This window comes from Enhydra lutris, unplaced genomic scaffold, assembly GCF_002288905.1.
Source record: "Enhydra lutris kenyoni isolate GAN:26980312 unplaced genomic scaffold, ASM228890v2 scaffoldscaffold31, whole genome shotgun sequence".
NCBI lineage: Eukaryota > Metazoa > Chordata > Mammalia > Carnivora > Mustelidae > Enhydra > Enhydra lutris.
The window spans coordinates 17,304,595-17,318,926 of record NW_019154115.1 but is presented as its reverse complement, the minus strand read 5'-3'; the positions used below and the strand labels follow the sequence as shown (position 1 = coordinate 17,318,926).

Here is a 14,332-nt window from a genome sequence, read left to right as displayed (position 1 = left end):
TTACATGCTCTACCAACTGAACCAGCCAGGCACCACTGCATTTTTAAATTTGGCCTCCCTTTACAAGGATGAAAACTCCCATGAAGGCCAGGGTTTTTGTTTATTTTGTTTACTCCTCAGCACCCTGAATCATGCTTGGCACATTGTAGGCAATCAATATTTTCTGAATTAAAGAATAATGAAAACAACCTGTGCATTAAGGTTATCTTTTTTTTTTTTAATGTCATTGCATATGTCGTATTTGTAAATGTTGATTAAAGACATAGTATTTTTTAAAAGATTTTATTTATTTATTTAAGATAGAGAGAGAGTGAGAGAGAGCATAAGCTTTGGGAGCAGCAGGCAGAGGGAGAAGCAGGCTCTCCAATGACCAGGGAGCCCGACACAGGGCTTGATCCCAGGACTCCAAGATCATGACCTGGGCTGAAGGCAGACGCTCATCTAATTGAGCCACCCAGGCGCCCGACACATTAAGGTTATCATAACTATACTAAATGCACACATGCTGGGAACTAGAGACTCTTAGGACTATAACTCTGGGTAAAAGCAGGCGCTACTCTGTAATCTGTTATCCCTAAAGCTAAATTAGAACTTTTGTGTCTTGACAAGTAGTCCAATAAGGCCCTATGTTTAATATTAACTACACTGACCTACATTAACAGAGTAAGCAAATGTCAAATAATGGGGGAAATGATAGATAAATTATCCAACAGGTTCCTGGGACCCACTCGTGCCTCACAATAAAGATAAACATTAAAATCAACTTTCCCAACTTAATCTAAATCAGAGTTTTATGTGAATATTCCTTTTTCTAATCTCTTATACTGAACTTCAAGAGGCTATAAGAAACAGAGCTGAAGAACAAAGCAGTCTGCAAAGAATAAAGTAAAGTAAGGTCTTGTATTGGGAAAAGGGGTAGAGTGCAGTAAAGCAAAGTCAGTTTGGCAGAGCCTCAGTACGTTCAGAAAAGCATAATCTCTGCAACTGGGGTCTGGGTACTATGAACCACATTAAACACTGGCATGTCAGTGACTTACAAGAAAGGGATTTTTGGTCTAAGAGTCAGAGACTAAAATGTAGCTGATGGACAGAAAACTAAATAAGGGGTGCGTGGCTGGCTCAGTAGGTACAGCATGCAACTCTTGATGTTGGGGTTGTGTTCAAGCACCATGTTGGGTGTAGAGCTTACATTAAAAAAAAAAGAAAAGTAAATTAATTAAGAGAAAGGAGGTTCATATTTGTAAACAATGTGAATAAACTTTGGATATCATATCCAATTTAGAGAGAATGCTAAAGAAAGGGTCACTGAGATAGCACAACAGACAGATCAAGGAATGTGGGCTGTAAAATCAAGCAATTTAAAGGAACCATTCAAATTCAGCAACAGATTCCTCAGGAAGTTGCGGCTGTTCTTGCCTAAGAAAACATGACTTCCGTTTTTTGGGTGTTAAGATGAACACCCAACTTTTCCATCAACATGGATGGGACAGGAGGAGATTATGCTAAGTGAAATAAGTCAAACAGAGAAAGTCAATTATCACATGGTTTCACTTGTTTGTGGAACATAAGGAATAGCACAGAGGACATTAGAAGGGAAAAATGAAGGGGGAGAAATTGGAGTGGGAGATGAACCATGAGAGACTATGGACTCCGGGGAAACAAATGGAGGGTTTTAGAAGGGAAGGGGCTGGGGGATGGGTAAGCCCGGGGATGGGTATTAAGCAGGGCACGGACTGCATGGAGCACTAGGTGTTATACACAAACAATGAATCATGGAACACTACATCAATAATAATGCACTGTATGGTGACTAACATAACACAATAAAAAATAATTTTAAAAAAAGGAAGGAAGGGAGGAAGGAAGGAAGGAAGGAAGGAAGGAAGGAAGGAAGGAAGGAAGGAAGAAAGAAAGAAAGAAAGAAAGAAAGAAAGAAAGAAAGAAAGAAAGAAAGAAAACATGACCCCAATCACCTGGTTTCCAGCCTGAGGGGAGGAGGAGAGGGTTGGGCCTACTCTTTTTTCATGGCTCATAAGTTTCATAGCTGTCTAACATAACAGGTAATTAACACTAAACAGCCATTTTTTTCTCTTCTCCAGGGAAAATTGTTCACCAGTCCTCTAGAAAACATTTCTTTTGCCATTTTTGTAAGGGGAAAAAAAAGTTCAGTTGTTTTTTGGCAATCACAACTAATTCAGAGCCAAGTGGCCATTTTCACCAACTCTGCAAGATGTCACTCTTCTCAACAAATCCCCAAATGACCTTTAAGTCTTGTATCTGTCTCCAGCGGACTAAAAGCTAAAGTAAACAGTTAAGAAAGAACTCATTGACAAAGAACATATATTTGCTATAGGTTTTCTTGGTTTGAACTTTAGGGAACTAGATAGGACATGAAATCAGGCTCTGAAATGTAGTTAGTGGAAAACCAACTCCAAGAAGATTAAGGTGATAATACTCAGAAGGAGAGAAGGAAATGAGTCTGATAAAAAGGCTACAAAGCACAACAGATCCAAAGAAGCATATCCTGAAAGCAATTGTGTTCTCCAATAGTTGTGTACATTTTCCTTCAAAGCAATTCAAGGTGTTCACAGGACATACAACTAGTACCTTAGGCCATACTCTACTGGAGAATAAGTTTTCTCACATCAGTGACATATTGATCATGAGGCTTTGACACGAAAACTACTATATATTTGACTGGAGTTGAATAAAGATCATGCCAGCTGGCCCAAGGTGGGATATTGAACTCCCATGTACTAGTACCCAATTCAAGTCATGTGCTCAGTATCAAAGACAGGGGGTTACAGCTCAATGCTACAGAGCTCATGTTTGCTCTAAGTGAAAAGAATAACGTATGAGTGATATGCAGCTTAAGGGTTTTAGAGCCATTTGCGGAAAATGATCTAGCTGAAGCCACATACTGTTGATTTCCTGGTCCCATCCTACTCACAGTTAAGTTTCCAATGTGGCTTTCTATGCCCTTTGGAATCCTATGCTGGAAAATCCACACATAAGAGAACCTAAGCAAGTATATTTTTTCTAAAATTAACCTCGTAGCTTTTCTGCCCTTACTCATAAAGACCTAAATGGGAATCACCCATACATGACAATTATTTTTGGTCTTAAATTTCATATAGCAGGCTTTTAATTCAACTTAAACTAGTAAGAACTAAAAGAGAATTGCTCTTAATTAAAGATACTACATTGTAAGGTCCTTAACCATTGAAGTCTACGTTGGGACTAATAACTCAGAACGCTAAAACTCGACTTAGGGGATCTGATAATTTTAGAGTTTAACTCCCAATGGCTGGTTGACTCAACTGAGAACAACTATTCTGAGACAGAGCTTAGAGCATCCTTTGACATCAGTTAACCTACCAAGGTAAAATCATTGTTAGGTAATCTGGTGCTATTAACATTAACAATACCCCTTCATAAAATGACATTTGTCTTTTAGAACAAAACAGATTAAAACATTTTAAACTATCCAAGTAAAAAACCATAATACTGTGTGTGGAATTAATTTTTTTTTCTTAAGATTTTAAGTAATCTTGAGGCACCTGGGTGGCTCAGAGGGTTAAACCTCTGCCTTCGGCTCAGGTCTAGACCTTCTAGACTTTCTAGATCAAGCAGACCACTTTGTCTCTAAGCCTGGGTTTACTTATAGGTAAAATGAAGGTGTTACATTAAGTGATTGATTCTACCTAAAACCCCTTACATCTGTCCCCCTCTTGTCTCATTTCACTGGCATTATCCTAGAACAGACTTTTAAAAATATCTTGACCCGGGACGCCTGGGTGGCTCAGTTGGTTGAGCAGCTGCCTTCGGCTCAGGTCATGATCCCAGCCTCCTGGGATCGAGTCCCACATCGGGCTCCTTGCTTAGCAGGGAGCCTGCTTCTCCCTCTGCCTCTGCCTGCCACTCTATCTGCCTGTGCTCACTCTCTGTCAAATAAATAAATAAAATTAAAAAAAAAAATCTTGACCCTCGAATGACAACTGCCATCTCATTAGTCTCCCCACCTTCAGGATCTTCACTGTAATCCATCTTCAACACTGCAGCCAGATCCATTTTCCAAAATCAAGGCCATGACCACGTTCCAAACACCCCTTCTCCATTCCACAACTGACTATAGAAAAAAGTGTTACCGCTAAAGCTTATCATACAAAGCTATCTACCACTGGACCACAACACACTTTTCCATTCTTGTTTGCTGCTTCCTCCTCTTTCTCACCCATACTCATCTCTCAACAAACTGGTTTGCTATTATTATTCTCTGGACAGGCCCATAACTTCCACCTCACACTTCTTCCTCTCCTTGGAATATGCCTCTCAATCAACTATGTAGAAAGACTTGAACAACAATCTCAACTCTATCATTTACTGACTAATAGTACTCAAGTTACTTTAACTGAGTCTTAAATTTCCTCGTCCCTAAAAGAGGGGTAATGATACCTTGTTGTTGTTATTGTAGTGAGGATAAGAACATACATGATAGGTCTGGCATATAACAGCTGATCAAAAGTGATAGATTTTATTATTACTACCCTTTAAGGCCAATTCAAAAGCCATATTCTTAATAAAGTCTTTTGAGATCCCTCCTAGCTGGAAGCAACCTTTTCCTCTAAATTCCTCAGTGACACTCTACTTTTCAAGACAGTAATTTTGCTTTTTATTTTGTATTTGTTTACATTTGTATTTCATCTGTCTAACAGTCTTTCAAACATTCTGAGGGCAGAACCCATGGCTGATTCACCTTTCTGTTTCTTTTAGTGTCTAAAACAATGTCTGATTTATGGTAGGCACTCAAGTGTTTATAATAATACTTAAGAAAATCTTAAGAATTGTATGTTCATTTTCAGAGGCATCTTGGTGGCTCAGTCAGCTAAGCGTCTCCTTTCAGCTCAGGTCATGATCCCAGGGTCTTGGCATCGAGCCCCATGCCAGGTTCCCTGCTCAGCAGGGAGTCTGCTTCTCCCTCTCTCTCTACCATTCTCCCTCTGCCCCTTACCCATCACTTGTGCTCTCTTTCTCAAATAAATAAATTAAATCTTAAAAAAAAGAAAAAAAAGAATTAGGGGCGCCTGGGTGGCTCAGTAGGTGAAGCCTCTACCTTCAGCTCAGGTCATGATCTCAGAGTCCTGGGATCGAGCCAGCATTGGGCTCTCTGCTCAGCAGGGAGCCTGCTTCCCCCCAACACACACCCCACCCCCCGCCGCCTGCCTCTATGCCTACTTGTGATCTCTGTCTGTCAAATACATAAATAACATCTTAAAAAAAAAAATTACATGTTCATTTTCAGATGAAAAGCTAAACATCAAAGAACTTATATAAATGCACAGATAAGTGTTACTATTTCCCTCCTCTGTTCGGGATAAGAACAATAGAAAGTATAATGCTTTCTGACTTATTAAAAAACATACATGGTTGTCCTCAACTCAGCATGTGGGCACTTGACACTCAGGTTATAAAACAACTGTAAAGACAGTTTGTTCTGACCTAGAAGTTCTAGTAAATATTCTAGTCTTCATGAAAATTCTGAAAACACATTCCCTGTTTCACTCAAGTAAGCTGTGATTTTAAAGAACTGCCTAGGGTCAGACTAGCTGTGGCAGATACACAGTTCCCCTCTTTGTTGGGTCTCTGACACAGCCCTCATGATCCCTTAGGAATACACATTTTTAGGTTTATAAATATGCAGGTTTTCTCAGTACAACAGAGAGGACATTTTTACACATTTTTTTAAAGGTTTTATTTATTTATTTGTCAGAGAGAAAGAAAAAGAGAGAGCGCACGAGTAGGGAGAGCAGCAGGCAGAAGGAGAAGCAGGCTCCCCGCTGAGTAGGGAGCCTGATGTGGGGCTCAATCCCTGGACCCCAGGATCATGACCAGAGCCAAAGGCAGGCGCTAAACTGAGACACCCAGGCATCCCCATTTTCCACATAAAAGAAAATTTGCAGGGGCTGGTTTGCTTAGTTGGTAGAGAATATGACTCTTGATCTCAGGGTCGTGAGTTCAGGCCCCATGCTGGGCATAGAGGTTACTTTAAAAAAAAAAAGAAAAAGAAAATTTGGGGAATTTGGGGACTCCACATTTTTCAAAGCTAATGTCTGGTTTGAATATTGATATTCCTTCATCCTCGAATTTCTCACCTCTTAGATCAGCATACAACACATTGGTGATAGAAACTGATGATTTCCATTCCATTTTTATTAATCATCCTGAAGATCTGTATCACTTGGATACCCTTACAGGAGAAGGAACAAGTAATACTCTCTTCCCAATGAAGACTTCAATTCTATTGCTGATGTCAATTACATAGGCACCCAGCAGAACTGCTTCAGCAGAGCTCTTTAAAGACAGGGTCTTGGCTATTATAAAAGCCATAGATCAAATGGACTGAAGGGTCAGTATGCTGGCAGGAGAGGAATGGATTTAGTCAGAAGAAACAGAACAATCAATGACCTTGGAAATTTCAGACAAATCAGATTCTCTATTGAAGGCAGAGATATAAATAGCACAAACACAACACAGACAAGTAGAAACAAAAGCCACCAACTCAACTTTCTGTTTGAAAACTTGTTAGGTCTAGAGAACTGTTCAAACCACAGCTGCTAATGGTTATGGATTTGGCAATCAAAATGTCTTTGTTTAAAAAAAAAAGTTTTAACTGCCTTACTATTGAGGTTACAAACCACAGCCTTGATGTATTGTTGCAGTCAACATCCTCCCTGCTGTTTTTGAGAGCTTACATCTGCTGCTGGCGGATAAAATGCTGGCGAACGGCATGGGCTCCTTCCAGGGGAATACAGGAGAGGTTGTAACTAGATGACTCTCCTCTACCTTTCTCTCTTGAGTTGAACCAACAGCCTTTTCTGTATCATTCCTACCTTGTTTAGGTTGATTCCCTGCCATTACTCAGGAGGGCTGAGGGTCCAGTGGGATTTTTTTCTGGCACAAACTATCCATGCCAGCCATACTACTCTTAGAAGATAAAAGGAAGAGGAGTTCTTAGCTCAGGGCAAAGCAATTTTAGCACATATTTTAAAAAATCAGTCAGAGTATAGTGTACTTGATTTTAAACAACCACTAACAAAACCTTGTTGTTTTTTTTTTAAGAGACTAAATGATCACACTATGCCAGAAATAGTGAGGGCTTAGTATATTTTAACTTATCAAAGAAAGGCCAAGAATGTGAGGTCAGGAAGTAAGTTACTGAGTTTCTTTGGGGAAGGAAAAAACTAGGAACAAGATGGAGAAGTAAAATTTGGTCCAAATTACTTAGGAGATTAGCTTCAGTTGAAATAAAAATTACTAGATCTACACTAGTTTTCAAGGAAAATATAATTCAGCTGGGTGATGAGAAATGAGTGTGAAGATGCAGAAAGAAAGCACAGGTCAAGAAACCAATTCCTGGATGATTCTCCCTCATTTTCATAGATAACCTGTGAGAATAAAAAAAAAAAACAACAAATATATGTCGACTAACACTTTCTAAGTTGTATATACCACAAGATAACAGTTCTGCAGTTAGTAACTAGGCAGTGTGCATGGGGTGGGGAGAGGGGATTTTATGGTCTAAAAGTTTTTGGAACACTGCATGTTATATCCACTAGATGTATCAGAGTCATAATGCACACTAGCATCTTAATGGGCCTGAAAAAGTCTGCAGTAAACAAATACATTTATTTGATACAAATTCATTTTCCAAATGTATGTGTCCATAGACAATCACCTCCCCCGTTTTTATGTCTCCAGAGAACACTTATGCATGGAATAGTTTGAGAAACGCTTGTCTAGAGCTATTACTCCTAAACTTTCAACTCATTATTACAGAAATGAGAATAAGGTTTGTAAAACAGGCTAGGTAATCATATTTCTTACAACATAGAACCCTAGGTCAGGGACAGGCAGATTACCAAAGAGGCTTCAGACATTTTCTAAAAGGCAGCCAAACACCAAAGCTATAACTTTTTAAAGATCCTTACCCAATACATAATCTCCAAATAGGTCTACTATCAATTCTGAATACATTCTTGAGCTACCCCCAAACACAGAAAAGAAACAGTGGGGGAAAGCCCCAGAAAAGCTGATCATAGGGAAAATGGGTAAGGGATTCCTGTTTAATGAAGCCTACTGGCTTCTGGTATTTGGGGATATTCTAATGTCATACATTGGGAAATTCATAGGGAGAGCTGCCAGGACTTCCAGCTGGGAACATATGGGAGGATTCCTATATTTCTACGTGCTGCCCTCAGTATCCTCAAGATAAAAGACATAATCTAAGCTTGAAGAGGAGTATCATGCTGACCTGAAAGAGAGGTATCTTTGAGAAACGAAAAAGATTTGTTTTTATTAATTAGATTTCTAATTCCCATAAACTTTGCTATACTCCATAGGCTAGGGTTACAGTTTCTTATCCTTCTCTACACAAACCTGTGGCAGAAAGAAGATAGGCTGTCTAGTGATTGAAATCATTTGACCTTATATCAGATGATTGCTTGATCAACAAATAAGAAAATAAAGGAAGGCCCCTTACCAAACCCCCCCACCCACACTGCCAGATGCTCCTGAGTTCCCATTCAGAATGCAAATGTCCTATAAAGAAAATATATTAATAACATATTAAGTCATACTAAGCTATTAATGACTGTGAGAGTCTTTAAAACTATAAAGTCTGGGGCACCTGGGTAGTTCAGTTGTCTAAGTGTCTGCCTTCAGCTCAGGTCATCATCTCAGGGTCTTGGAATTGAGCCCTGCACTGGGCTCCCTGCTCAGCTCCCTGCATCTCTGCCCGCCCCTCCCCAGCTCATAGGTTTGCACGCACATGCTCTCTCTCAAAGAAATAAAATCTTAAAAAAAAAAAACCCTATAAAGCCAATACCAATGTATGGAATTTTTATAATTTTTACTTCTAGACTGAAAAAAAAAGGGGGGCTGGGAAGGGAAAGGAAGAGAGCAAAGATGATCCTAGAAAAATGGTGAAAGACCCACACGGGCATAGGCACAAGAGTGTGGAAAACAACCACATGTCTATGGTTTGCCTAAGTTTGGACCAGGTAATAAGGGCAGAACAAGAGGCGAGGGATCAAATTCATGCCAAAATGCATGCAGTGTACTCATATACATAAAGTAATCAAAGAGGACTAAGGAGGCAATCCACAAGAAAATGAAAGAAAACTAAAGGGATATTAACTATTGGTTAAAATCTACGAGGAAAGGGTAGGGAGAGTAAGATAGAGAAGAACAGTTTTTATAAACAGTAATAACAATATTGAAAAACAAATAAATCTGGAAAACAATTTACTGAGAAAAATGAAACCGAAGAACATTTTCCTAGGCACAGTGGTTGCCTAAAGCAACTGTTCAAAGAACAGGAAAACCATATTGTTAGGTAAGATGCTTCAGGCTCCAAGGATAGACTTTCCCATTCGGATTTTTGCTGGTCTGAGTATAAATACAAGGCTCTAAATTTCGGTTCTCCAATTAAGCTAAAGTCCTTCAGCTCCCTCTGCTGTTCAAAAATGAACTCTAGTTATGTCAGTCCAATCTTTAGTGATCAAAATAAACAAAAATATATACCTATATACGTGCATGCGCACAGATGCACACACACACTCTCGCTCTCTTAAATATACCCCAAATATGGCATAGTCCAGGAAATCAGAATTCAAACATACTTGCCTATCATGAATTCTCTGGCATGGACCAAATGTTCCAAAATAACAAATCCTATCATTTCCACCACCTAACTGAAATAATTTAAGGGATAATGGAAGGTTTCTTTACCAAAAGCAGCAAAGTTTTATAAAAGGATAAGGACCCTGTACTCTTTAGCCTAACTGGGGCAATAGCTTGTCACACAGAAATGTACATGCATCAGAAACAAAAACTTCACTAGTTTTTCTGTTTCTGACTAGTTTTTCCTGTTTCTGACCTGATCTTTTCTCTTTCCAATATTTCCCTATGAAAAGATTATCCTCACACGTCTGAATTCAGTTGCTAACACCTTACTATCTCCACGATATTCTTTGTTGAAGGATCTACGAGTCAGCTATGGTAGCAAACCAAGCATGTGTCCAAGAGAATTACTCTTTACTCACCTGATCCTTAAACTGCTTTTGGGACAAGCAGTCAATGAGGTCCACACAGCCCAAAAGACAACCTGATGGATAGTCGTTGGGAAATTCCACATCTGAATCAAGAATAACAGAAGGATCATATAAATTTCCTTTTTTGTGACCCTGAAACTCCCCAATCTGATTCCAATTCTGAACAAATCACTTTCTCTCTTATGTATTTGTAGACACAGGAAAAAAAATGATGTTTTTATTTAGCACAACTGTTTGTATTTTAGCAAAAATTTTAGTGAGTGGCTGGCTTAGTCCACTATCCACATCCTAAGCTATTAAAAAAATTACCCTGGGGCACCTGGGTGGCTCAGTGGGTTAAAGCCTCTGCCTTCAGCTCGGGTCATGATCCCAGCGTCCTGGGATCGAGCCCCGCATCGGGCTCTCTGCTCGGCAGGGAGCCTGCTTCCTCCTCTCTCTCTCTCTGCCTGCCTCTCTGCTACTTGTGATCTCTGTCTGTCAAATAAATAAATAAAATCTTAAAAAAAAAAAAACTTAAAAAAAAATTACCCTGACACCACCAAAGTTCAAGGACCTATAACTTCAAACAAATGAATTCCACCTACACTCAGCTGGACTAGCTTTGAATTTGGTGGTGATGGGTTTTGGAAACAAGCTAGAGGTGTGAAGAGAAAAACCAAAAAAATATAGGAATGACAGAACATAGGGAGTTAGGAAAAAAAAATAAGACAACACAAATTTAAAACAAGCCAGTCATATCAGTCAAAAAGAAAAATGTGCTTTTAAGGAAACATAAACTTTTGATTCCTAAAATTTTGGTTTCCTAAAAACTTTTAAGGGTAGTTCTGTAATTATCCTCTCATTCTACCTTTAAAACAACTGTATGAGTTAGATAAGAGGAAGAAAAACAAGACACCTAAAGGTCAGAAGTGGTTTTTAGGATCCAAACTTGATGTGCTTGGGATGAATTCCAAAATACACTGCTTAAGTCAACCAACTCTGACCTGTCCAAATCCCACAGCAGATATCTATTTGGGTCACTCCCCCCAAAAAATTCTTACTGTGGTTGTTCTTCCCAATCTAAAGATCCCAGAGTTTATAGTAGTCATTTTGCTCTCACGATTTAAAAGAGAGAGAGAGAGAGAAAGAAGGAAAGAAAGAAAGAAAAAGGAAGGAAGGAAGAAAGAAAGAAAATAAATTTTCTCAGATGAAATTAAAACTGGCTCAAGTCAGTTAAGCATCTCTCTTAATCTCTACTCAGGTCTTGATCTCAGGGTTGTGAGTTCAAGCCTCCCCCCGCCACTGAACTCCTTGCTGGGTGTGAAGCCTACTTTAAAAAAAAAAAAAAGAGGGGCGCCTGAGTGGCTCAATAGGTGAAGCCTCTGCCTTTGGCTCAGGTCTTGATCCCAGGATCCTGGGATTGAACCCACATTGGGTTTCTCTGCTCTGTGGGGAGCTTGCTTCCTCCTCTCTCTCTGCCTACCTCTCTGCCTACTTGTGATCTGTCAAATAAATAAATCTTTAAAAAAAAAAAGAAATTAAAACCAGTTGGTCAATATCTGGTGTTAGGAACTGTTCTTTTTTCTTTTTTTTTTTTTTTAAGATTTTATTTATTTATTTGACAGAGATCACAAGTAGGCAGAGAGGCAGGCGGTGGGGGCGGGGGGAGTGGCTCACCACTGAGCAGGGAGCCCGATGTGGGGCCCGATCCCAGGACCCTGAGATCACGACCTGAGCCAAAGGCAGAGGCCTTAACCCACTGAGCCACCCAGGCACCCCTATTATTTTTATTTTCATTGGTTGATGAATTAATGATTTGAACAGCTATCTATGACCTGCCATGAAACAAATATACATAAAGATAAAAGTCCCTCTCATACCAACTCACCCAGAAAAAATAAAATCATAGGAAGAAAGAAATGAAAGAAGATGAACATCAACAACAATGACTTCTCTCCATCGAATAATACTGAAAGGAGAATATACGGCTGTTACCTTTCCCACGAAGAACACGATATGTAGTCTGGAGTTCTGAGACTTCTTGAGGGGAGGGTCTTTTGGCTGTGGCTGCAATCCAAAGTCGTCCTCTGTGAGGAGTGTACCAGCTTCTGCCCTCCACCCTTAAAACAATTACAAATTGAGAAGGAAGGGTCTAAATTCTAGTATCCCATTTAAATGAGGATCTCATTTAAAACAGCAAATCATCCAGCTGAACCAAGAGATCTATAGAAAGTATTTCACAAAGAGGGGTATTTTGTGTGAAAAACATGTACTACCCTTCACTGGAGTATGAACCCTGTTCTCCAGCTTTTCCTATCATCAGAACAAAGACAATTCGGGCATCTGGGTGGCTCAGATGGTCAACTGTCTGCCTTCAGCCCAGGTCAGGATCCCAGGATCCTGGGACTGATTTCTGTATTGGGCTCCCTGTTTAGCAGGGAGTCTGCCTCTCTCTCTGCCTGCCGCTCCCCTCTGCTTGTGAGCGTGCTCTGACAAATAAATAAATAAAATCTTAAAAAAAAAAAAAAAAAAAGAACAAGACAATTCATCTCTTTCAGGTCCTACTTTTTACCTGATCTCTGTAACTCAGAATAGCTCTCAGTACCTTTCACTAGCCTTGGAACTTCTACCACCCAAATTTTACTTTTTTTTTTTTTAAGATCTTATCTTTTAAAAAATTAATAATAAAATAAAGATTTTATTTACTCAAGAGTGAGTGAGAGAGAGAGAGAACATAGGTGGAGGCAGGGGCAGAGGGAGAGGGAGCAGCAGACTCCCCACTGAGCAGGGAGCCCAATGACCCTGGGACTCTAGGATCATGACTAAGCTGAGGGCAGATGCTTAACCAACTAAGCCACCCAGGTGCCCCCAAATCTTACATTTTCAAGGTATCTAAGTTGTGCCACAAAAAAGGAAATCCTTGCTCTTCTTTGAGTGAAAAGCTAACATTTTCTTGGAAGCTTTGTTAATTGTTCTCTAACCTAACAGAAAAATCCTCACCAACACATAAATCTCTAAGAAGAGTACTTTTATAATCATTACTTAATAGAATTTAAGTAAATGAAAATACTTATCATCTTCACTCTTTATAACCACTTTCAATTATATTTTCTAAGTATTCTTTTTTTTTTTTTAAAGATTTTATTTATTTATTTATTTGACAGAGAGAGATCACAAGTAGAGAGGCAGGCAGAGAGAGAGAGAGAGAGGGAAGCAGGCTCCCTGCTGAGCAGAGAGCCCGATGCGGGACTCGATCCCAGGACCCTGAGATCATGACCTGAGCCGAAGGCAGCGGCTTAACCCACTGAGCCACCCAGGTGCCCTTTTCTAAGTATTCTATAAAGGATTATGTTCTTTGTAGATAATTAAACAACTTGACTAGTTTGAAAGAATCTTTAAGTAGAATAACAATGCATTCAAAAGAATTTAATTACTCTCCAAGGATTATAAAAAGATGTTTCTGGGGGAGGGAGAATTGGGCAAAATGAGTGAAGGAGAGAGGGAGATACAGGATTCCAGTATGGAATGAGTAACTCACGGGAATAAAAAGCAGATCATAAGGAATACAAGGATATTGTAATAGCAGTAAAATGGGAAACATGTGGTGAACAAAGCATAATGTATAAACTTGTCAAGTCACTAAGCTGTACACCAAAAACTAATGTTATCACTGTGTGTCAAGTATACCCAAATAAAAAAGAAAAGAAAAAGAAGAAAAAGGATGTTCGTCTTTTAGTTCCAACCAAATGAAGTAAGTACCTTGATAACATACCCCATTACAAAATTCTTACAATGGAAAATAGGGACTTTCTCATATCCTTCATTTTCCAATATAGATGAAGTGAAAGAGTGCCAGACACATAGCAGGTGATCAATAATACATGAAGAATGAATCATTAGCTTTCTTCTCTCCACACCGAATAACCTGAAGGGTTATTGGGAAAACAGTCTCACAAATGTGGCAGAACCACCTGTTTTATTTCGGTGGGATTAGTTATTGTGGGCAGGATGCTGCTCATCTGTTCTTTTTAGTAACAAAATCTGAATAACACAGATCCAAAATAGGATGAGAAAAATGTAAACATTCTCATTGTCTCAGCAGAAGGCAAACTGTTTAGTTTTCTACTTTGGAAGATGGAAAAGATAACCTAATTGTAGAAAACTGAATGAGAAAAACACATATCTGAGGGCCCAGCTGCTCTGAAGCAGAAGCAGATTCACACACATTTGTCTTTTTTTTT

The 14,332-nt window shown here is 39.3% G+C and overlaps 1 protein-coding gene across 3 annotated transcripts in view; it reads right to left on the bottom strand.

Annotated features, from left to right (window-relative positions):
- Window positions 1–14,332, bottom strand: part of LOC111153229 (thyroid hormone receptor interactor 4) — a 67,686-nt gene that overhangs the window by 13,739 nt on the left and 39,615 nt on the right. For all 3 annotated transcript variants that reach the window (XM_022512124.1, XM_022512125.1, XM_022512126.1), the window contains exons 10-11: window positions 12,087–12,211; window positions 10,104–10,195 (exon numbers count right to left, since the gene is read on the bottom strand). In XM_022512124.1, the coding sequence (XP_022367832.1) occupies window positions 10,104–10,195; window positions 12,087–12,211 (217 nt within the window). The remainder of the gene's footprint in view (window positions 1–10,103; window positions 10,196–12,086; window positions 12,212–14,332) is intronic.